General features: G+C 38.6%; 2 protein-coding genes and 1 pseudogene across 3 annotated transcripts in view; 1 reads left to right on the top strand and 2 right to left on the bottom strand.

The window, feature by feature from the left end:
• Wdr36 (WD repeat domain 36) overlaps nucleotides 1-4,077 on the bottom strand; it is a 34,158-nt gene extending 30,081 nt beyond the window's left edge. The window contains exons 1-2 of one of the 2 annotated variants that reach the window (XM_005327318.5): nucleotides 3,769-4,077; nucleotides 1,244-1,271 (exon numbers count right to left, since the gene is read on the bottom strand). In XM_005327318.5, the coding sequence (XP_005327375.2) occupies nucleotides 1,244-1,271; nucleotides 3,769-3,930 (190 nt within the window). In that variant the 5' untranslated portion in view covers nucleotides 3,931-4,077. The remainder of the gene's footprint in view (nucleotides 1-1,243; nucleotides 1,272-3,768) is intronic. The other variant, XM_078045514.1, reaches the window with a different exon arrangement.
• Nucleotides 4,018-7,314, top strand: LOC144376963 (high mobility group protein B3 pseudogene; annotated as a pseudogene).
• A 9,947-nt stretch (nucleotides 7,315-17,261) lies between these two features.
• On the bottom strand, nucleotides 17,262-21,618 carry Tslp (thymic stromal lymphopoietin; the record flags this gene model as incomplete). The annotated part of the gene is made up of 4 exons (XM_078022295.1): nucleotides 17,262-17,787; nucleotides 19,732-19,949; nucleotides 20,411-20,564; nucleotides 21,427-21,618. Coding segments are annotated over 4 exons (675 nt in total), but the record flags the coding sequence as incomplete, so codon positions are not given.
• Nucleotides 21,619-25,540: the final 3,922 nt, after the last annotated feature.

Here is a 25,540-nt window from a genome sequence, read left to right as displayed (position 1 = left end):
TTCAAGAACATAGAGTTTATTAGTAACTTCAGGAAAAATATAAAACTAAATTAAAACTTAGATCCACATCTAACTCAATCCTTTGGACCAACCCCAAAGAACTCCATATATACTCTTTATGTTGAGCCTTAAAATAATTAAAGACGATACAGTTTCTACTCGGTTGTCTCCAAGGTAAATATGCTTATTACCTCTAGCCATTTCTTATGGGACGTGATTTCTGGATTCATTTCTCACTAATAAAATCATGATGCCCCTTTTTCTTTCTCTTTTGGGGTCAGGGAGATGAGTAAACAGAAGATGATTGTAAGTATTTTTTATGTGCATACTCCACTTGGGGGATTTAGTTTCCATAATACTATTTCTATAGGTTTATCATTCACTTTTGTATTCAATTTAGGTTATTCTGTCTTCTGTCTTCTAATCTTTTAAAAATTGTTTTTCAGACATACACAATGTATTTCTCTTACAAGGATCACATTTTAAGGTAAAACTAATACCTGTTAGCTCTGGCAGGCCTTTAATGCTATTAAACAGTTCTTAGAAAAATAAATACCACCCCCATTGAAAAAAAATCCAAATATGAGACTCTTCCTTACAGTAGAAGGAATGATGGAAAAACAAAACCACTATTTAATAACCATCATATCACTAACTGAGATTCAGGCAAGTCTCATCACTAAATGCTGACTAAATGCAGCAGGTGAAACTTTGAAGAGCAATAGCATATTTACAGAGTCTGAATGCATCATATTACAAAATACTTATTAACTACAAAGGACAAACTAGTAATTTTAAAACACAGCATCCTGACAGATATCACCTTAACAATCAAAGTTATCACTGCCAGGAATAGCATGTGCCTACTTATAAAATTCACTGAGAATTCAGCATCATTTCTTTGTTACTCCTGTCAAAATACTGAATCTAACTATAAAGAAGTATCAGAAAAACTCAAACTGAAGGTTATTCTACAAAAGAATTAATCACAATGTGGTAAAATACAAAGAAATGCTGAAGAACTACTCCAAATAAATAAATAAATCATGTGACAACTGAAAGCAAAACATGATAGTGATGATAGTGTCACAGTTTTGTTTTGTTTTTTTTTTTTTTGCCCCCTATAGAGGTTTATTAGACACACACACTGGATTCTTTATATATTCCAGAAGCCTTAAACTTATGTCAAAAAAATTTTAAAGATACTAAGCCAGCATAAATTCAGAATAAAATTCACACTTACTTACTGCAACCAGACTAAGTTTCTGAACCTGTTTAAAAAAAAAAAAAAAGATTAAGTTTTCATAAGGAAAACAATTTTATAATAACCTAACACCTTAAGATTAAGGTACAACCTCATAGGTAAATCTGCTATGCTGTCCCTCCTAGAAAAGATACTCACTGACTCTAAATTTCATTATCAGGAAAGTTATATTTTCAACTATTTCACCAACAGTGATGATGGAAGTAGGCAAAAGGTTTCTGTAGTGAGCCAAAGAGTAAATGTTTTAGGATTAGCAAGTCATAAAGTCTGTGTTGTACTGACCCAATTCTTATACTGCTGCAGGAAAGCGGACATAATAAATATACATGGGTATATTCAATAAACTTTTATCTGTAGGTACTTTTATTTGGTTCTCACATCCTGAAATACTGTGAGTTTTTCCCTCTAATCTTTAGAAAAATAACAAAACCACTCATAACTCATGGGTCATGCAGAAACAAATAGTGGACTGAACTGGCTTACAGACTAATTTGCTGATTCCAATTTATGGTTACTAATTCATCTGTGTGACCTGAGGAAAGTTACTCATCTTCCCTGTGCCTCAAATTCCTTATATGGATTCCAAATGTGGATTAAGATATGTACCTACTTTATGGGATTATGAAAATTCAATGGGATTGCAAATAAATTTATGTAAAACAGAGTACAGCAGTCATGTAGTAAATGCTCAATGTTAGCTGATATTACCAACATCAACAGCTATTTATACCTTGTCTATTGTCCAGGTACAAATGCTTATATGTAGGATGTCTCACAATGGGCAGTAATACAACAATGGCCATAGGAGAGAGCCCTTAAGGAACAAGTTAATGACTTGGGATCATTAGTGCCATTGTGTTTACCCCAAGTTATTTTTAGATTCAGAGATCATAGCCCAGAAAATTGATTGGTGTAACAAACACAGAGTCCTTAGGTAATAAGCAGTTTATGCCATTTTACAGAAATTTAAAAAAATGTATCATCCCCACCAGCCTCCAAAGAAAGCATCACAAGATCTAAAGAACATCTTAAAACACATTTTTATGACTAAATTTCAATAATTTAGTGCAAATAATAGTAAATTTTTTATAAAATGTTAAAGATGTTACTCTCCTAACAATAAGATTTCTTTGGAAGGGGTGGGGGATGTGTTTGTGCTTAACAAAATGTCAGGAAAGACACTGTACCAAACATATGATTTCAAAAGGAGATACAGAATTTTGAGACTTTTAAGTCTTTCTGGGTACAGTGATGTGGCAAAAGGAATGTTGGCAAGCTACAAATATAAATTTGACATAACCATTTACATAATAAAGGCAGTAAATTATCCATTTATTTACTAGAGGATTTATTTAAATAAAAATATGCTCATTAAATTTTTACTCTAAAGGTGGAAAAAAGTTTTCTTTAAATGAGAAAATTACAAAAGTTATGTTTCAGGGAGGAAAACTTTAGCAAAACCAAAAATTGGCAAGTAAGAAAGAAGTGGGAAGAATGGTATCAATAAATACTCCCACATGATTTATGTCATTCTGACCCAACTTTCTCCATCACCATCCCAGGCTTCCAGAAACCCAACTCTCTTCACCTCACCCCATCCTTCTTTTCTTTTTACATTTACTCAACTAGCTCCCAATTCCCACTCTTCTTGTTAATAACCTCTTTAATTTTCACAATTCATCAAGGAAAACAACTCTACACCATGCTTTCCAGAAAAAGTGCTTAATAACCTTGGCTATTACCATCTTCATCATATTCCTGCTTTCCACACAACTTACATTATTTTGGAGAAGAGAAAGAACAACAAAATACTATTTCAATTAGTGGTAAATTTGGGGAGGGGGGAATCCATCATTAATAAGCAGCATGAGTGTCATGGCAAGTAACTTTAGTTTCCTAATACTTACTTTCCTAAGTTATATAAGGGTGCTACAATATTAGTAAAAAACTACCTTGCAAAGAAATTGCTGCAAAGCTTAGAGTGAAACGGCGCCAGATATTCAAGGTTGGTTGAAAACAGATGCTCAGGGGAAGTTCGGGGAAACTGGATTGCCATCGAATGTGAAGAGTCCCTTAAATCATCAACTCACCCTTCCAGTCCTCCTAATGTATTTCAGTCTGGATTTCTAACCCAGTTTGTGTCGTCAGTTACACAATAAGTATCTAGCGAGTCGTCTAAGGGCTTATCTTATTCATGTTCGCATCCTCGGGGAGGATCAATAATTATCTACTAAACAAATATGATACTGTAACACTGAGACATTCTCAAGTATTCATTCCTTAGCCAGGTTCCCTCCGAAACTCGCCCCCAGGTGAACTGCAAGAGCTAAAGCAGCGGCACGAGGGTTCAATGAGGGTGGTTAAATAGAACTGGGTGGGGTTACGGAAAAGAAGGGCAGAAAGGGAAATCCTCGTTGGGTGGGAGGGGAAAGCGGGAATGCCCCAGGACAGAGCTGGGAGCCGAGGAGGGTAGTTCTCGGGAAACCGGCAAAGAAATCACTCACGTCATACGTGTGGAAGCTCTTGCCCACGCAGGTCGTAACGTAGAACCGGCGCTTCAGCGAACTGAACCGCACCACGTGCGGGATATCATTACTAAAAAGCCCCAGGGCTCGGAATCCAGCGAACAGTGAGCTCGCCGAGCGGCCTTCCACGTGGCGTTCCATCTCCGCCACGGTCCCAATTCCTTTCGGCTCTGGTCCAGAGGGAAACCGCGCACGCTGCACCTCAGCACGTCTCAAGAAGAACCTTTGCCAGAGCTGGAAACTCGCGACCGCTTCCGGTACCTGCTGCCAATGGCGTTTGTGCGGACTGCCCTTAGTGCAACATGCAAAGAGCTCCCTCCTCAGCCCGCAGGAGATGGGCGACTTTGGTTCCGCTGGCCTCCGTGTCCACACGTTGTTCTGCGGTGCGCTCTGGCTCTGTAGCTGGCGGAACCTTACGGTTGGGGAGCGGGAATCGCTGCGCCCTGGAAGGATAAGCTTGTGATGATGATGATGATGATGATGATGATAATAATTTTAAAAAGTATAAACCCTCGAGATTATTGAGAATATCTGAATACTGAATATACAGAAGTTACAGTTAAATTTTAAGTCTATGATAGCAGTAAAGATCCTGTTTTGAAGAGACATATTTACAGATGAAATGATTACAAAATGTGTGAGGATTTACTCCAAAATAATTGTAAATGAGAAGCCCGATTTGATGAAATAAGATTAATAATTGTTGAAACTAGGGAATGGGAGAGTTCATAATGCTATACTTTGGTATAAGATGGAACTATTCCATAATAGAAAACATTTTTGCTTTTTAATTTTACCACTTAATCATGGACATATATATAATTTTCATTACCAGATGTATATTTTTAAAGTTTTCTGAGTTGTGAATAAAGCAGGCAGATATTGCTTTTTTTTTTTTTTTAATTTTTTTTTTCCTTTTTTGGTACCAGGGATTGAACCCAGGAGTGCCTTATCATGGAGCCACATCCCAGCCCTTTCTTGTATTTTATTTAGAGACAGGGTCTCGCTAAATTGCTGAGGCTGGTTTTGAACTCATGATCCTGCTGCCTCAGCCTCCCAAGTCACTGGGATTACAAGCATGTGCCACCATGCCGGGCCAAATATTGATTTTATACTCAGAATAAATACTTTTCAATATATTGGGAGCTTGGGAAGCTGTGAAGATGGCCTTAGGCCTGAGCCTAAGCAACTCCATTTCAAAAACTCCAATTTGAAACCTGCAGTGTCACCAGGCACAGCCAACAGATCCCTCCAGTAAGGCCACAAACACATTACTTCCCCTCTCCCTGATAAACAGAGTGAAGTCTCTGGCAGACTGTCCTAGCCTGACAAGAGGAAAAGGGGAAAAGATCAGGGTAGAGACCACCAAACCAGATGTTTCTGACCCCAGGGTAAATGATGTCATGGAGAAATATGGTGGAAGCTGATATGGATTGAAAGGGGGTTCAAAAGCCCCAAAATTTAGTATAAATAATAGAGTTAATGAAAAGGGATTCCACCAGCTGAAACAAGGATGTACTGGAGCTGGAGAGCCTAATGAGGACTTGACACCTCATCACTTGTTATCATTTCTTGATCCTCTGTGTGGTCCTCATGGCTCTCAAACTCTACCGCCTCATCTGGACCTTGGTGAGAGCCATAACTTCTCCATACCCCCCTCTCCTCAACCAGTCATCCACTCCACACTAGGAAAAGCCTACCTTAGTTCCAGATCTGATCACCGTGGCCTGAGTGAGTGTGCATCTGCTGGACATAAAGCCTAAGGCTTAAGACTTTTGAACTTAGCATGCAGAGGGAATGTCTGTCATTAGCCTGTCATGGTTAAGTGTGTTTGCAGTGCCTAGAATTAATCTAGAATTATTTTCAGTGAATTAATTAATCTAGAATTGTTTGCTGTGAATTATGTCCATTGCAGTGCCTAGCCTTAAGGATTGTCGTTTTCTTGATTAAGAACCTATAGTGTCGGCTCTCGTGGAGGCAGCTAGCAGGAGGCTAGGGAACGTTGAGCCGCGCGTTGTGCCCTGCGCTGCCCAGACTATTGAACAATACAGTCAGGGTGGCTAAATGTGACCCCAAGAAACCAAGGGGCAAGATGTCTGCTTATGCCTTCGTTGTGCAGACTTACAGAGAAGAACATAAGAAGAAAAATCCAGAAGTCCCTGTCAATTTTGCAGAATTTTCCAAGAAGTGCTCTGAGAGGTGGAAGACAATGTCTGGGAAAGAGAAATCTAAATTTGATGAAATGGCAAAGGCAGATGAAGTACGCTATGATCGGAAAATGAAGGACTATGGACCAGCTAAGGGAGGCAAGAAGAAAAAGGACCCTAATGCCCCCAAAGACCACCATCTGGATTCTTCCTGTTCTGTTCAGAATTCCGCCCCAAGATCAAGTCCACAAATCCTGGTATCTCCATTGGAGATGTGGCAAAAAAGCTGGGTGAGATGTGGAATAACTTAAGTGACAGTGAAAAGCAGCCATACCACTAAGGCTGCAAAGCTGAAGGAGAAATACGAGATGGATGTTGCTGACTATAAGTCTAAAGGAAAGTTTGATGGCACAAAGGGTCCTGCTAAAGTTGCCTGGAAAAAAGTGGAAGAGGAAGAAGAAGAAGAGGAGGAGGAGAATGAATAAAAAACTGTTTACCCGTCTTCTTGTGAATACCTTAGAGTAGGGGAACGCCATGATTGACACATCTTATTTGAGATGTGTCTGTTACTCTCATTAAGTTTAATTTCAGAATTTGATCACGATCATATTGTAGTCTTTCAAAGTGCTCTAGAAATTGTCAGTGGTTTACATGAAGTGGCCCTGGGTGTCCAGAGCACTCTAAAACTGTATCAAAGTTGTACAGATTTCCAAACATTTTTAAAATGAAAAGGCACTCTCGTGTTCCTCTCACTCTGTGCACTTTGCTGTTGGTGTGACAAGGCATTTGAAGATGTTTCTGGTATTTTTTTTTTTAATTTGTAAGGTTGTGTTAACTATATGGTTATTGGCTAGAAATTCTCAGTTATCAACTGTACATATCTATAGTCTGTAAAAAGAACAAAACAATTGAGACAAACTCTTGATGCTCCTTGCTTGGCGTTGAGGCTGTGGGGGGGAAGATGCCTTTTGGAGGGGCTGTAGCTCAGGGCCTGCACTGTAAGGCTGGACCTGTTGACACTGCAGTGGGCATCCATTTAGCTTTAGGTTGTCTTGTTTTTGTATATAGTGATATAGCATTCTGCTGTCTTTCTTAGTTGTAGAAAAAGGGGGGTCAGCTGGCATGAGAAGTGTTTGAATTTTTTTTAGTTAAGTACGGTAGATTTTAAACTTTGTTTTCAAACAAACTGTAGAACTCTTCATTGTCAGCAAAGAGCCACTGCATCAATGAAAGTTCAAGAACCTTCTGTACTTAAATGCAATTTGCAATATTATGTTATTTTTTGTATGTTTAGAATGCTGAAATGTCTTTGAAGTTAAATAAACAGTATTACATTTTAAAAAAAAAAGAACCTATCGTGCGAAATTGTATTGAGTAATTTGAGTAAATAAAGCATTAAAATGGACAGAAATGCGTGGACATTCTTTATTTCTCCCCCTCGACTACATATGTCACAATTTTGCCCCCTCACGATAGAAGGGGAATTGGAAATGTTTCATAACTGGGAGTTTATAAAGCCCTTGATGTCTATTATTTTCATATGCTCAAAATAAGGTTGTGAAGGAACAAAATTTATATTGCTGCTTTGTATATGAGGAAATAGGTTCATTGGATGACTTCCCAAAGCTCCAGAACTATTTGGTGCCCAAAGCCTGACTAACAGGTTTAGAGAAGGAAAGAAGAATGGGAGATCACTGAAAGGCAGTTGGAGTTTGGGAGAAATATGCATTTAACAAACGTATTTTCAAGATCAAACACTGGGCCACGTAATGGGTGTATGTTCACCTTGGATAAAGATCCTGAAGTTCCCATAGTTTACCTAACTTTCCCAAAGTCACTTAAATGATGGTAGTATTGATACTGCCAGTTACCAGTGACTAGTTCTGCTCCCTCAAATGTTTAAATTTGAACATTAGAGAAGCATGCCCAGGCAAACATATAAAGCAGGGTTTATTTAAAAAGGAGTAACAGACTTCTCCCTGGAGAGAGAAGGGGGCCATAGGGGGTATCCTGGTATCCCAAGAAGTGAGGTCTTCTGCCCTTTTTATATGTCCTAGGCTTCCTCTGGTCTCCTGCCTTTCCCCCCTTATCTTTCTCCTTCCTGCATACTTGACTAGGCTCAGGACTAGGCCCAGGAATGCTAGGTGGGACAGCCCAAAGGTGGAAAACCTGTAGGCTGAAGGGGGAAGGGCAGGATGGAGTAGCCAAGGACACATTAACAACCTTATAGCTCCCTGTAGGGAGGGGCAACTCCTGGGACAGGTTACCTTGGCAACAGGTTGGAGCAGGAGCAGGTTCTTGATAAGGGTGGAGGAAGGGCTCTGAAGGAATTAACATTTCAATCCTTGGACAGTCCTCAACTTGTTGGACTCACTCAAAATTGGCCTGACTTGATTTACCTGTCTATACTGACTGCCTATTTAATTCTGGCTTCAGTATAACAGTTGGAATTTAGGTTTGACAAACAGATCCACCTATGCTTTTTGACCTATAGATAGTGATACAAAAGTTTTAGGATCAAAGCTGAAATGGAATATCTAGTAGTATGGTAGCAGTAAATATCATGTTAGCTGTTCCACTATGATAATTTGAAAGACGGGTATTATGGGCTGATTGTGGGTTTCTAGTTTTAGCATTCAGCCAGAGTTCATTTCACCACTTGTGTTACTTTAGTTAGTTGCTACTAAGTTGCCAGCTAGGCATGAGAATGTGTGATAAAAAAAAGGAAACTAGCTGTTATCATTTTTACTTATACAAACTCCAAAGACACTATCACAAATTTAGAATTTGAAAAGGTGAGAATAAAGGTCTAGAATATTGTGGTAGAAGTACTATATAACTGACAAATGATCATTTTCAATTCCATTTAATGAATTAGTGCTTCAGAATATTCGAGCAAATAAATAGCTATGTCATGTTATTTTGAACTTTCTTTTAAAAAAGTCATATATGACTGTTTCTAAACCTTTATATAATACAGGCAGTTTCTGAGAAATTAATGTGGCTCCATTTTTAAAAAATAAATAAATAACAGCAGCTTCTACCTCAAGTCCTGTCCTAAGGTAGGGGGCCCGACCCTTGTCCTTGGAAAAACCCACAGAGCACTCCTAAGTACAAACCCACCCTGCTGAGTTATTTGTCTGTAAATAACAGGAGAGGTCTGTGGTGCCAGGTGTCCCTGACTCAGTTAGGCTAGGTGAGGACCCATAGCAATCCCCCTAGCAACCTCCAATCAGCATAAGACAGGGAAAATACCTGGGATGCCAGATGACCCCCAAGTAGTTTATGGTGGTTGATATCATGTTGGGAAACCATGTATTTTAGCACGTACACCCCTCGTGGCCTAAACCAATCAGTTCAAATGAACCCCCCTCTTTTACTAGCCAATCACCCCTACCCAACTTGTTCCCGCCAGTGAATGAGCTAATCAACGTTAAGAGTTGTTGTTTGATTTTCCTACAGTATGGAATGATTTGCTGTATGATGTTGTGACGCATAGAGTATCCCCCCAAAACCTATAAAATCTCACTGAACAAAGAACCGGGACTCACTCCCTGGGACCGCTTTGTCGGGAATGGTTGTGAATCCAGGCTTGAGCTTGCAATAAAGACTCTTGTGTGACTGCATCGGATTCGGCTCCTGGAGGTCCATTGGGGTCCCACGAATCTGGCATAACATTTCTTTTTTGTTATTCACTTTGTTTATTATGATAATGAGCCACCACCAAGTTGGTCCTTAGTAATTCTTAGCTCCATCCCTTTGTGAAGCTCCTCTCACACTGAAAAGGGTTGTCCCTATATAACCAGGTTGAATCATAAAACACATCAAAACTTCTGGCCTATTGATGCTTCTTGGGTTACTAACTCTGAAGGAAGTCAACTGCTATGTTGTAGCTTACACAACAAGAAACTGAGGGCCTCCCACCAACCACCAACACTACTCTGCAGACAAGTGAATGATCCTAAAGTGATCGGAAGCAAATTCTCCAACCCTGCTCAAGCCTTCAGATGACTATAGACTTGGCTTCATATCTACTGTAACCTCACAAAGAAATGTGAGCCAGAACCACCCCATTAAACCACTCCTGAATACCTGAGTCCAACTGTATGACAATGTTTATCACTGTTTTAAGTTACCAAGTTTTAGAGTAATTTGTTACACATTAATATGTGCCCAGTATTCTTTTGCTTATCTTTCTAACAAAATTTGAAATTTGTACTTCATTCTCATTGTATTGATTGACTACATTAGAAATCCAAAGATGTTTCAAGATTTTTTAGCCCACCCCCTCATTTCATTGATGAGTAAACTACTATGGACTATAATTCTGTAACTGGTTAGTGGAAGAAAAGATGCTACGTATCAATTCTCCTACTGACGGTCCAAGACTGAGTCTTAAATTTTTCTGGAAGCAATTCTTCCTGACTGTCCATTTCCCCTCTGGTTGTGGAAAATGTATGAGAACATCTGGCTGTCACTGATTCAATAATACTACTTAAACATTTTGCAATAATATTGTTATCTAGGGCATAAATGAGAGATTTACTTAACAGCAACTTCAATCTCAAATCTGGAAACTATAGAAAATGCTTGTGCTAGCCAAACTCTTTGAGAATTGTTACTTAAATATCACAGGATAGAGAAACTTTTTAAGCAACAAACTATTTATTTCAACTTTTTATAGAAATCCTCTTTTTAATATACCAAACACTACTATCTGTTTTAATTAAAAAAATACTCATTCTACTTCACAGTTTTGCCTTTGGCCAATGGGAGATTGGCTTCCTCTCTAATTGCCTATTTTACACTAGCTGCAGACACAGTGCAAAAAAATTATCAATGTTGCTGCCTTTATGGAAGTTTGCCATGGAAATAGATGGTGATGCCTTTCAAAAAAATCCATTTTAGAAATTTTATCTTATTAGACAACAACAAATGAAATAGTTTTTCAATAGCACCTACCCATGTAACATTATCCTATTCTGTAGTAAGGCTTGAACACTTGTCTTTGTTCTAAAAAAATTACATTTTTCTTAATCATACTGGGAACTCATAGCTGAGCATTCCACAGAAATAAGCTGGGGTAATAGGACATGTGAGTGTCAGAAGACAATATAGTAGAAATATTCCTTAACATTTTATGCTCTTGAGAACTTCTCTGACTTGGATACCAAAACTTTAGGCTCCCAATGATTTGTAAAAGGTTAGTCCTCTGGAGGACTTGGTCTCTCATGTGTTAATTTAAATATTCCACAAGGTATTTTCCCTGAGCAGAATATCTGGTATGAAATTAGTACCAATAAGGTCACTGTCTTTCTCTCACCTTCATTCAAAAAACTATGCTATGTTATATGGATGACAGTAGAGAATTTTCTTCTCCATTCACTATCAGGCCTTTCTGCCACTTAGAGACTAAGCATGTGAGACAAAAGCAAGGAATTTATGAAAAATTTGCCTGAGAATTTATATATTTCTTTACCTTGTATTCGATCTTCATAATAGAAGAGGGCAGGTGCTGTCATGCTTTGTTGTCAAAACACTTCAAGCATATTTTATGTTCATAATAAATACAAATAAGGATATTATTAATAGAGGTATCTTACAGATGAGCACTCAGGCCTATAATTGTCATAGTTTTTCTTGTTCCATGTGTATTTATGTATTTCATTAAATCTCTTGAATACTAAGAAGCATGTTATCACTGCAGCATCTGTGTGGTTCATCTTCCAAATGAGCAACCACATTGCATGTTAGAAATTGTAGTTGGCTTAATATGCTATTTTATACATACTGGTGTTGATGGGGGCAGTGGTGGGAGAGGTACATGGCGAGGAAACTCTGTTGGTGACTTCTGCTTGGAAGTATTCCTAATCCTAAAAGGAAAGGAATAAGTATATTACTGTTTTATTTATCACATAGAATATTCACATTGTTACTCTAATTTATTACAGAGCATTTTAAAGGAAATTTATAAAGATGCACACAATATGAAATTATAGCAAAAATTAAGGTGCAGTTAGAGTAGAAAAAGAAAAAAAGCAAGATGTTAGGGAAAAATGACAGGGTTGAGAGTAAATGAATGTAGAATTCCTTCTTACTGAGGACAAATAAAGAAAACATAATTGCACATTTAATTTTGGAAGCAGGCTTTCATTCATATGATGTATTTTTTCTAAATTGACTATCTTTACAAAAAGTCAGCTTGAATATGGAGTTAAATCTACATGTTTGATCCTGTCTAGAAATCAGTTTTCTGATCTTAAATAGATATCTTGGGGGAAAAAAAACAGGAGAGAAAATCACCCCAATGTCCCAACAATGTAACTATGAGCTATGGAATGCTTGGCAACTTCAAAACCTAGATGAAAGGTTAATATATTTACATATATTCTTTGGCATATATTAAAAAACTCTAAGTCAACTCCATTCTAATCTATCAATTTCATCTGTTCCTCTTTATGTGTTTCTATGTAAAAACTATTTTTGTGCAACACAAAATTATCATGGTTTTTCTCTTGACTTACTACATAAAGTATAATAGTCTTGATTTTATCAGAATTTGTTTCCTAATTATGAAAATGGATGATGTAGTGTCATAATCATTTTAATATTATTTTGCCTTGGCCTAGAGTATATAACTGAGGATTCTAGTTCTGAATTAGTATGCAAAGGTAGGAAACAAGTGGAAGCAAACTTTAAAAATCCCAGAAGTTTTATCCATATTCAGTAATAAAGAGAGTATGTGAGAAGTAAAATAGTCTGCATTATGCTTGCATTTGTTGACATAAATTAATGGAAGCAGTAGTAGGAAAGTGGACAATTATGTCAAGTTGTTATTCTTACTAGCCATCTTACAGAGATAGAATATTTTTAGGGAATAGCCTATGTTGAATAAAGATTCTCATACCAGGATCCAGACATCTCAGGGAGCAGAGGACTAAGCAGAGAATGATCTTTCTTGCAAGTAGCATGCCAGCCTCAGAGTAGAGTAGGTAAATTGATAGTGGGCAGCACAGCAGACTGTACCAATATGGTGTGTTGCACCAGCACATCAGTGTGGCCCAGCTGGGTGCCACAGGTGTGGGAAAGGTGGTGATTCTCCATGACAGCAGCCAAGGAGAACCCTACATACTAACTTTGTCTTATTCCAAGTCATATGGGGTATCCTCCTCAAACAGATGTGGTTATAAGACAGCATCCTAATCAAATGAGAAAGAGAGAGTAAAAGAAAGAACAGAGTAATAGAAAGAATACTGAAGTTAGCTGTTGACCATCTGATTCAGGATATCACTGTATCTGTCTGGGCCTGGTTTTCTTCTGGCACTGGTGCTTATGACTTGCTTCTCTGCAGAGACAACAGATATGTTTGGAGCAGATTTTATCATCATGATTTTGAAAACCTGAATAGAGGTAGCTCATTAATATAGTGAGGAGGCCCATATGTTTGATTTCCTTGGGTGACAACTTCAATGGGACATTTACAGGTGACAAAGAAGAATACTCTTAGACTCATTGGGAAGTAGAACTGATTATCTGGGTAATTTGAATAAGTGCAGGTGCCTTACTTAAGGTAAGTTTTACTAGGATTGTGATTATCTGGGTAATATGAATAAGTACAGATGCCTGGAAAAAATGATTAAGGTAAGTTTTACTAGGATTGGGTTAATACCCTGAGATCTGCTATCAAAAGCAGACAAATCTCGTCATCTTGGAAATGGTTGTCTAGGCAGATGATGGTGCTAAGGGCCTTGGAACGCTGAAGAAGCCTGATTCTGCTGTGGTGAATGTCAGACTCCACCCTTTAGCCACCAGCTGCCCGAATGAAAGGAAGACTTACAGATTCTGAGCATTTGAACATGAACTAAAAGTATGGTGACCTTAGAACCCAGGAGCAAAATTCAACATATAAAATAACCTCTTATTATTTTATTTTCATATGCCTTTCATTTATGAAAAATTCTTTCTGGCATAAGATTTGGATTAAGTGACTAATGTTTGTGATCATATTTGTACTTGACCATGATGAAAAGGGTGTTATCAACAACATCTAATAAACACAGGCAGAAGTAAATAATCTCTTATGTTTCTTCCAGTTCTGAAATGTTATTATTTTATTACAAAATGAGAGTAACTGGTCAGCTAATTTGAACATCTGACCCGTACATTCTTGAACAAGAAAATCTTGATGTATTTTATAACACTTGGCACATAAAAGTCTTGAACACTTGGGATGTTCAGATAATTAAAGAGCAGATACTAACAGAATGATAGCTTGTTGTTTGGGTCCATGATATGTTGTACTCATTTGTACTTTCATTTTTACCCTGAGTTTCTCAATAGCAGTGCACATTTCTACCCATGTTTGGGATGTACTTCAGAAGTAAACAAAATGCTAAGTATCTCCAAATATTTATTCAAACTTAAAAAGAGAATAATGTCTTACTGCATTATTAACTTGTTTATTAGATTTATTTTATTTCAATATTTATTTTATTTCAATATGGGTTAGCTCCATGAGGGGAGGTTTTTGTTGTTGTTGTTGTTGTTGTTGTTTCTATTTGTTCATTGATACATATAACAAGCAACCAGAACACTGGAACAAAAGAGGTACTTGGTAAATATTCAACAAGAAAGCTACATTTAAGTAACAAAATGCTAAAAATGTGGGCTGTTTCTATATTAATCATATTCCCTTCCAGGGTGAGGAGTTGTGTACTTTAGAGTCCCTGCTATTTATGCTCTCCCGTGTAAGATTTCATGTTTCTATCCTTTGTCCTGATACTATCAGTAAATTTGTGGTGAGGTGGGGATAGGGAGGCTTTGACATGCCTTTGATTTGGTTGGTGTACATGAACGAACATGTAGCATGTCTTAACAGAAACTTTCAGAGTCATTGCATGTTACTGCCAATCCTCTTCATCATTCTTTGCCTCTGTTACATGAGAAAGGCATACCCCAGATAATGACTGCTTCTTTAGTCTGGATCCTGGAATAAGAGGGTATGTAGGAAAGACCTAGATCTGGCTTGCAGCTGCCAATTTGTAATGTAAATGAGAATTAACTCCTGTGGTCACAAGCCAATGAGACTGACTAGTTGCTTGCCATTTCATGCTAATCTAGCTAAAACATATGTGAATTCTGGAGGACTATGTGAAAGATTATAAAAATAAATTTTTCTTACAAAATGTAGGGGTTTCATTACTAAAAGTAAGGACTGGGCTACAAGGTTCACAAATGATAAATATCTTATCACAGGATTTTAAGATTTTTCAAATCATTCACGTTCTCATCTGGGTGCCTAGAGATAACAAAAAATAAAGTCTCAGTGTACGTTTGATTCTTTCTATATAAGTTTAATATTTTTGAGGGGAGGAGTTGGCAGGTTGTTGGAAAAGAAGCTGGTGACAGACTGCAATGACACTGATTAATTTGGGGACTCAATCATTTTCCTTTCCTTTTGCATATCTACAGAAATAATGAGAGAGGGAATCAGGTAACATCAGATAGTTTATCTGTTAGTGGCTTCTGCCAACTTGGTTTTTTACTCAGAAGGCCTTTAAGGAAAAGTTTTATTTGAGAGAAAAATGTATTTAACTTTTGATTTCATTTTAACTCATCTATTCATTTTCTCAGCATATTTATCAAGAATTAATTCTGTGTAAGATATTGTACCAGAATGAAATATGGGCTGTACTCAAAAGATATTAGCAGAGGTGGGGATGTAGTTCAGCAGTAGAGCACTTGTCTTGTGCACAAAGCATGGGTTTCAATCTCCAGTGCCACATAAGCAAAACAAGATATCACCAGAGCATCCTCAAACTCCATATCCATTTGATCTATTTACCCCAAATTATTTCATATATCCTTGTATCTGAGTATCTGCTCCAAACCGATTCTAAGTTCATAATCAACATAATGGGATAACCTTTGCCATCTCTTCCTCATAAGAGAAAGCAGAAGACGCAAAGAAATTGCATTTAATGGAATGACTTTGAATAATCTTCTTTCTCCTCAATCCTTCTTTCTTCTCTTCTTTTAGAGGAATTAGGCCCAAACTTGGAGAAAATTTGTGACAGTAATGTTTTTCACATTTAAAAAAAAAATGGAGTCAATGAATCCCTACTAAGATGGAGTTCATAGATTTAAAGTGCCATCCCTCTCTCAACCTTTTTCCCAGAAAATTAAAGATTACTCTAAGGAGTTTCTTTTCTGATGGCAGTTAAGGTCCTGGTCCAAGGCTAATTTGGAGGAAGATTTTTGGGAAATGAGTATGTCCCGATTTTCCTCTGAGAGAAGAAAACTGCCTATTCATCTACACTTCGAGCTTCTCTAGCAAGGACTGTGTTTTATTTCCTTCCGTATTCTGAGTATTCAGCTGAAACTTTGACCCTCAGCAAGTGTCCTTAAATGCTGATTGGATACATAATATGAGCTTCCTCTTAACTTGTTGGTGGAAAAAATGTATTTAGGGACATTGAACTTCCCCTCTTCTATTGTGGCTTAGCCCCAACACTAGGACAGTGCTCAGGGGAACATTTCTACTCAAAAGAAAAAAGTCAGTGTATTCCCATGTGCTCTATTATGCCTAGACTCTATGGCTACGGTTCTCTCTCCAATCAGTGTTGGAAGATTCTGAGTTGAGGATGAATGAAGGGGTGTCTATGGCCCAGCTTGCATCAGGTATTCAAGAATGAACTTATCATCTTCAGTTAACTTTTGCTTGTTTTGTCTCTTCCAGGTGTGAGAAAAGCTCAATGGGAGAAAGAAGGAAGGATTAATGACACAACTGAGGAAAGTGAGGTGCTGCAATCATCTGTCTCTAAATACTTTTAGGTACCTCTCTATAGATATTTTCTCTTATAAGCAGGACCAACAGGCATAGCACAAAGGGGTGTGTGATCAATAGGGTCTCAGCATGAGGGGAGGTAAAGACCTGAAGAAAAGTGGTGTCTCTTAGAAAACTGTGTGAAAATTGGCCTGTAACTAAATTTAAAAGAATATTCAGACAAAACTAATTCGAAAATTATTTTATTAAGAAATATGTAATGTCAGTTATAAAGCAACATGTACATTTTCAAAAGTGCTCACAAAATAAATTAAAAATATATTATATAAAATTTAAGATTTATTATATATATAATAGCTGTAACAAAGGTACGTCTTCAGAATCTACTTGCATATCCTACTCTGGTCTGTTAGATAATTTTTAAAACTTGGCTTAGAATATTTTCATAACACTTCGCTTGAAACTTCTTTCAAATTGCTTCGTTATACTTTCCATGATTTGTACATTCTCATTTGCTTTGCTTTTCTTCTTCTATAGAGTTTTAGTATGAAAACAGGAAAAGAATCATAACATGTAAAATAAATGCCTGTTTTTAAAACAGAGGGTTAGATGCTGTCATTGAATCCAACACTTTTCTTTTTTAAGTTTCTTTCTACTATACTTATTTGTTTTCCCCCTAGAGTAGGGCTTGTACAGTTTCAGATGAGAATTAGTGCCATGAAGCCAGTCACCAATGTTACAGAAGTGTCCCCTGACATTAGAGGATCAATACTTCCCACATTAAATAACCCACATTAAACAATACAGACTGACCCCAAAATAAGTTAAGAAACCTTTCTGTAGTTAAAGAATAACTATTAGTGCTCTTTTAAATGTCACAGAGTTAACATTTTATATATTTAATAAAAATTATTTCTTTTGGTGTTATAAAATATGACAGGAATTAAAATAGTTTTATTTTCCTAAAAGTCGAGAGAAACGACGCCACCATCCTAGTATTTGTGAGGTTTGGTTGAGGCAGTTACTGTTGATTCCTTCTTGTTTCATTTCCTGGGTATTGTTTTTCTGTTGAATAGGAGAATCAATAGTAAAAAAAAAAATAATTTTCACTATCTTTTACAACTTTTGAGTGGCAGATTATGTCATCTTCTCCCAGAAAATCCGCCTCTCAACTGCTTGAGTGTGAGCGCTTTCTGCAGAGGAAAGCCCTTCTCTCTCTCTCCACCCACATACTCTTGCTAAAAGGCCAAGCAGCACCTCCTCCACAAAACCTCTGCAAATTGCTCAGATCTTTCTTTTTGAAACTTCTAATACTTAAGAGTATGTGTCATTTCACTTGGCTTTCACCTTCTCTTCTTATGGTTGCATCATTGGTATTTCCCCACAGCACTGAGTACAGTGACTTATACATAGGAAACACTGGATACTTTTTGCATGATTAAGTGAATAAATAAATTGATGATGTCATAATCTCTCTGACAAGAGCACAAATTCTCAAAGGATAGGACTTATCTTCTGTGTCTTACTAGAATTCAGTAAAACTAGTCTATTATTTGAAACCAAATTATTCCTGCTCCCCATCCCTACCACTCCTTACATGTGCCACAGACAACCTGAAGACTTATTCTGCACAAGATTTTGGTGCATTTCTTAACCCTTGAGTAATGACAGGCTGAGCCTCCTTCCTAGGCACACACAGATTGATAGAGAATCCTGGGTTACCAAGCAAGAATCTTACAGTCTGATTCTGCTAAATCCTAATTAATTATTATTGGTCTCAGACTTTCTGTTTGAGCTAGGGTGGGGGTGAAATAATTTTCTCCAGACTCTCCCTTTTTCAAAAATATTCTGCTCAAGAACTTGATCAAGTCTGTCCTTTGTGCTCTTCTTATATGAGTGAATTTTATTGTGACCATCTGTTGACTTGTAGGCTTGTCAGTTCCCTTTGAAGGAAGACATAGAGCCAAACAGATTTCTCATATGACTGCTTGGTCTTGAGTTTTTCACTTAAGCTCAATACAGGTGGTTTCAACTCCTAGCTTGGTTGAAACCTATGATTCAATCCTTGAGACGTAAAAAAATGACAGTCTTGGCTACTTAGACATGTGGATAGCAGATTTGTTAAGTCTACTGGGTTAATCAACATCAATCATGCATATCTACATTGTCTATCTTTGTCTTTCTTAAAATTATCTCAAGAACATAAATTTTCTACTTTATTCACCAACTGAAATATTTTTTGAGTACCTGTTACGTACCAGGCATCTTTCCAAGTGCTTTTATATATGGTGACTCATTTAGTTCTTACAGACAGCCTATGTAGGACTTAAGAACAGATTACTTATTTTGCTGAGGCACATAGATGCTAAAAACTTGTCCAGATCTTCACAGTTAAAAGCTAAGTTAAAGGGCTAGGATTCAAAGTCGGGCAGGCTGACTCCAGAGTTCCTACTCCTAACTCTCCACTATAATGTCTCCATCTTTAAAATTACGCATTCATTCAAATGCATGTGACTGTATTGCAAAAATTTATTATGTTAAAGAGACTGCAGTCCCACTCAAGCAAGCAATCAAGCAAAACATAGGGTAGAGATTTAATATATAATGTAACATTTTAAGAAAGAAGCATACAATTGCTAAGTTATAAATCCAAGCAGGGTTGCTGAACTTTGAAATGGACAAGAATTTCCTTAAGGAGCCTGGCATAAGGCTGAAATTTTGATTTTGAAAGGTCTGGATTGTGTCGCTGAGAATTGACATTTTGAACAGCAGCCAGGACATTCTGATGTAGGAGGCTCACTGATCACACCTTGAAACCACCCAGGAACAGCTTAGAACCATAATTCAACCCAGTCAGTCAGTGTGAGATTAATTGACAACCCACAACTTTTACCTGACTTCTTTGCTCTTCAAAAGATAAAACCTGAATGAAAATCACTAACGCCCCGGTTGAATTAAAGTTAGTCCCCAGGTATTAAAAAGGCTAGTGCCCCCATGCCTAACACTTACCTGAATTCCTGAGTAGCCTGAGCAATGGAGAACGAGGGTAGTATTCGTTTTCAAGGCGAAGGGGGACTCGGAGAGTGACAGGCAGTCACTGGTGGGATTGAAGGTATGGTGCTCGATTTTAATGAGACAATCTGACTGCTCACCGGCCGCGACGTTAGGAACAAGGGAGAAAACACCAGAAAGAAAGAAGAAGAGAAAAAAAAAAAGGAGGGGGGAGAGTTAGTATAAATTGAATGAAAGGGGCTGCGAGGAAGGTGGGGGAGGAACGGAAGACACAACAAAGATGTCTTGAATAAGAAGGAAGAGATCATGGTTGAGGAGAGGGAAAGGGGACCACCCGACAGGAAGGAGGGACTTTGAGAGCGCAGCAAAAGGCGCTGGAGTAGAAGGAAAGGTCACCCACGTTCACTCCGCCCATTTCCCCTAGAGTCCGCTGCCAAGAGCACTTGAGAGCAGAAGCGCCTGGACCTCAGGCAGAGGTGTCGCTAACTTCATTCCCGGTCCCAGTTTCCAATGTGCTTTTTCTCCCAGTGAGAAAAGGAGCACTCTCTCCCGGAATCCCGCTCGCTCGCTCGGAAAGAAACTTCCTCTCCCTAAATTGGCACCGAAGTGGATTCCCATGCTGGGCGCAGCCTCCCTTTGATAGCCCAAATTGTCCCCTACTGGCCGGCGGACTAACTGTGGAGCTCCGCCACAGCCCGGGGATCTGCACTCCGCAAGATACTCCCTCCCTGGAACGCCTGGCGTCTTTCTGGGAGAAAGCCAGAAGCACTGATGGTTCTACTCACTGGGTTGTAACAGGATTCAATTTGGTCGAAGCTGGTACTTTTGGTCTGGAAGAAAGAGAAGAAAAATAAGAAGAGAGCAAAACTTTAAGCCCAAAGGAAAAATCATTTTCCAGTCCCTTGTTGCCAGGCTTTAAAGGTACTCTGGAAGAAGTTTCTATCTGGTACTTGCTTGTCATATCATTGACAAAACAATCAAACATTGAGTCTTCAGATGCTACTTGTCAGTGTTTGAAAAGGGACATCAAAGGGTCCTGGAATCAGAGGTTCCGAGATACCTCCCCCACCAAACACACACCAAAGCAGACACATCTGCACTCAGCACTATCTGCTTGAATGATAACATCATTCTTAGGATGTCCACATCTGCCCTGTAGTCATTCCTGTATTTTATACATGCACTCTATCCAGAAACTTGGGTTATCAAGAAAATGATTCCTACCAGACACTTAAAAAACCCAAAGTGCATCATGTCCCATAATAAGATCCTGAAACATCTAGAACACTAGAAAGCCCTGATGCACAGCTTAATGCCTTGGTATTCTCACTCCTTAGGCTTATCTCAAGAATTTCCTCTCTTTTACTCTTCTTTCTCAAGCCCTTATCCATTGTCTTTTTTTTTTTTTTTACTGCAAATCAGAGCAGCAATTCTGCAGAAGGCATTTGCGATGCATAATGTTACCTATCTATCAGTATCTGTTCTTCATCAGCCTCTGCACACTTAGAACACACCAATTTATAGATAGTCATTTTAGATGCCAATATATTTGAAAATCAATCACAAAAAAATTTTGATGAGATAATTTTTAAAGCATTTTTCTTTCTTTGAAAGTTAAGTTGTAGTTTTCATGTATGTATACTTACCCTTCTGATAAGAATATATTTGTTTAAAAATTATTTCTTCACTTACCCCATTCATATATTCCTTCAGGTCACAGAAAATGATATGCGTATATGCCTGTCTGATCTTCTTGTAGTCACAGTTAGTGAAGTTGTAAGTTAGCACCAGCCCTACCAAATGCAAGATGAAGATTTTCCTAAAAAAAGCTGGTAGAACAAACAATAATACATCAGGAAATGTACTTGAAGACCCAATTCCACCCCAGTGTCACACTGAACTCTCCCAATCAAGACTGAACTGTCTTAGATCTGCAAGGCCTGACTTAGGGGCCAGAGCTCAGTCACTAGTCTTCCCCTCTCTTTTCCCCGTCCATGTGAAGCCCATATTCACCCATGCTGTTGCCTTAAGTTGGAGTCTCCCTGATGCTCCAGAGCTTTCTGGCTCCACATATATAACACCTAAACGCCTACGGGCTCTTTTCTCCTAGGCCAATGATTTTCTTTGATGTCATTCTGTTCCTTTATAGAATTCTGAATTGATGATGTGAAATAAAAGTACTAGCCAAATCTATGGAATTTTAACATTAGTAAAATCATCAGGAATTTCCCTCACCTTATTCCTTTTAACTTGATGTTTGCTTGAATGTTCTTTAAGAAATTGATACACTCATCTTTGTCTTACAGGATGGTTTTTATGACTGACATTTTCTCTTTGGGAAAAAGACTTTCTGAAACCAGCAGCCACTCTAAGGACTTGATACCAATGTCCACAAATCCTGAACACCTCTGAGCATTTCCTTTGGCCAGTTTCAATTACTGGTTTTCCTTTCTTGGCTACTGGGAAACTCAAGTGCTTTCTTGGGGGAATGCTTTGGAGAGTGGGTGTATCCTCAGGCTCGGATAGTGCTTCTACCTGAAGGCCTTAAATGTGGAATCCTGACCAGAATCTTAGGGCCAGGAACGACGGGAGGGAGGCTGAAATAATGGGGGGAAAGGTATAATGAGTCTCCTCTTCAAAAACTCTTTATCAATTTCGGGAAAAAGCGCTTGTAGTTGGCCACTGGGAATGCTTTATGGGCTCGGGTCTCTTCGATCATATTCTTCGTCAGAAATTTTTGAAATCAAGTTCCAGCGCCCAGCCACCTTCACAGCTCCATTCTTGGGCCGGTCAGAGTGTGGATACCACACAAGTAGCGAGGTCAGACCACACAGCAGGGTTCAAAGCCCTGAGATCGCCAAGATGCTGTCCAGCGCGCAGCTCTCCCAGAGGCGGCGCAAGCTTTCGTATTCCCTGCGTCTTAGGCACTTTGCTCTAGCAAAGCAGCACAATTTTGGTCACCTCCGGCGGGGAGTTCGGCACTAGTTTTAGGAACAGGAGAAGCAGCGGGACGGCGGGCTTGGATTTGTACTCGCAAAGACATCCAGGAAAGAGCCTAAGAGCAGCCAAGTGACTCAGAGAGCGCCCAAGAAGATATCTATCAGCCAGCCTCTGGGTTGGAGAGGCGCCAGTACAGGGTTGAAGGGAGGAAAAGGCTGACACCGATCCAGCCCTTGAGATGAACCCCACTCAGCCCGAGCTGCCCCGGGCCCTCCTGACAACCAGCTCGCTCCCCCTTCCCTTGCGTGTCAGAGCTTGCAACGTCCTGGTCCATGGGAAGTTCCTAGGCGTCATCGCCCTGAGCAGCTGAGGTTGGCCACTCCACGTGAGTCTCTGCAAATGTCACAGACCATAGGGAATAGCCAAGAGCCCAGAATGGCAAACGATGCAGGAAAAGCACAGAATCCGGGAAAATGCTAGCGAAAGGTGAATGCTTTCTTTCTTTCCCTTCCTCCTTCCCTCCCTCCTCCCCAGTCCTTTCTTTTTAAATAGAAGGCGGCATTCAACTGCTATACAAATATAGCTGGCCACAGTCACTGGTATTAGAACTGGGTAATACAGATTGTAACAATGACAGGAGTGTTGGAAAGCCTTTGATTCGTTGATGATTTCAAAGACTGACTTTTCTGGAACCCTACAAGTATTAATCTTACATCACGGTAGCATTTTTTGGAATGCATCGTCCTATCCCTATCCATCATCACCAACTTCTCAGAGTGTTGTGAGATGATGCCAAAGCCTGATTCATCTGTTGTGACATCAGAGATGATTCTGCCCTGCAGTGGCAGCCGGATACTGAAGAGACAGACAAGAGTGAGAGACCCAGATTTTTTTCACTAACTTGGGATATTCCAAGGAACAAAGGAAAGGGCCTGGAGACTGCTTGTGCCACCCTCATCTCAGGGCCAGAGAGTGTCAGTCCCCACTAGAATCTCCAGCTGCATCTCTTGATTGCTGATGGGGCAGGGTAGACAGAAAGCAGCTCATACTGAGGTTGGACTTGCATTTTTCTGGAGGTATAATTGGGCTGCCTCCTTTATTTTGTCTCTCCTTTAAGAAACTGTGTCCATGATCTATATAGGTCTTTGTAGAGATATGGTAGTCAGGTGCCTCCTCTTCAGGTACCCTGGAAGGCATTGCTTATATGTAGTTTTCTGACCTTTTAATCATGTCAATTTTATAATTTTCTGCTCAGAAACATTTTGCAGACTCACAGTTGCTTTAAAATTTTCAATCATCCTTCACCTGCTGATTCCAATGTCTTTGCAGCATTATCTCCTATGTTTTCTTACATTTCTGCCAAATGTTATCTGGAGGTAATGTGTTCTAAACATGTCTTGAGCTTTCTTCTTCCTAACTTCACATCCTCAGATGTTGACTCATGTCATTCAAAGCTCATCTCATTTAATATTTTCTCTCAAAGTGGTCACTTATCTGAATGTGACTTCACTCTTCATAAAACTATATTTATTTTGGGCTTCCCTTTACAGTGTCTATAGATTGCATAGTAATATTTCTATAATGTTTCCTAACCTTCTATTTTTATTAGATTGTGAGCTCTTTAGAATCAGGAAATATTTTATAATCATTGATCAGTATTGACTTACTTTTCCCAAAAATATTCGAAGTGACCTGCAATAAATGTGTAGGTGCTATAAGGTAAAAGCAAACAAACCAAACCAAACCAACCACAACAAAACAGATAACAACAAGAAGAATGGAATCAAGGAATGAAGGAGATGAAGATCCGGTACAGGGAAGACCATAGAAAAGTATGAAGAACTGGAAAGTTGAGACAATTGAGCTCAAAAGTGAGTTCTGAGCTTTCACACAGTCATGACGAAGGGCAGACTATGACAGTCTACAGCATACAAATTCACTAGGAGAAACTAATTTTTTGTAAGCTTGTGGTTGTCATCATAACCACAAGGTTCAGTCTTTTGTGCTCTATGTAATAGATACTTGATAGGTCAAAGCATATTAATCTCTATGGAGATTACTGTCAGGAAGCAAAAAAGTTTTTCCTATTGAAAGGACTTCTCTATAAAGATTTCTTTTTTTTTAATAGTTTTTTTTCTCAGCCCAAATTAGGACTGATTTTTTTTTTAAAGAGAGAGAGAGAGAGAATTTTTTTTTAATATTTATTTTTTAGTTTCGGCAGACACAACATCTTTGTTTGTATGTGGTGCTAAGGATTGAACCTGAGCCGCACGCATGCCAGGCGAGCGCGCTACTGCTTGAGCCACATCCCCAGCCCCAAGATTTCTCTTTATTACCATCTTCCTGGAGTCCATTTATGCCTCACTTGGAGCAAACTTTCAGGCCAGGGTACCTTTGTGAAAATTACTGGTGAGCTAAAGAGTTTTTTTTTTTTTTTTTTTGAGAAAGAGAGAGAGAGAATTTTTTAACATTTATTTTTTAATTTTCAGTGGACACAACATCTTTATTTTATTTTTATGTGGTGCCCCATGCATGCCAGGCAAGCGTGCTACCGCTTGAGCCACATCCCCAGCCCAGAGTTTTTTATTTATTTCATTTTCTCAAATGCTAAAGGTGTGAACAGTATCTATATGTGTAGCTTGGGAAATCCTAGGTTTGATTAAGAATGGTTTCTCTTTCATATGTTGGGAAATAAAAGTGACATATTTGTAGCACTCTGATTTCTCAGGGAGCTTAGGCAATACTCTTACCTATGAAAATGATCCATGATGTAACTCTCCTTTTTCCTACCTTTCCTAGGAAGATCTATCATTCATTTACTTTCTTATCATTTTTGTTTCTTATTTTAATAATTGTTTCCATATTT

The sequence above is a fragment of the Ictidomys tridecemlineatus genome, chromosome 1, assembly GCF_052094955.1.
Source record: "Ictidomys tridecemlineatus isolate mIctTri1 chromosome 1, mIctTri1.hap1, whole genome shotgun sequence".
NCBI lineage: Eukaryota > Metazoa > Chordata > Mammalia > Rodentia > Sciuridae > Ictidomys > Ictidomys tridecemlineatus.
Note: the sequence above shows the minus strand (reverse complement) of the source record. Positions and strands in the feature narration are given on the sequence as shown.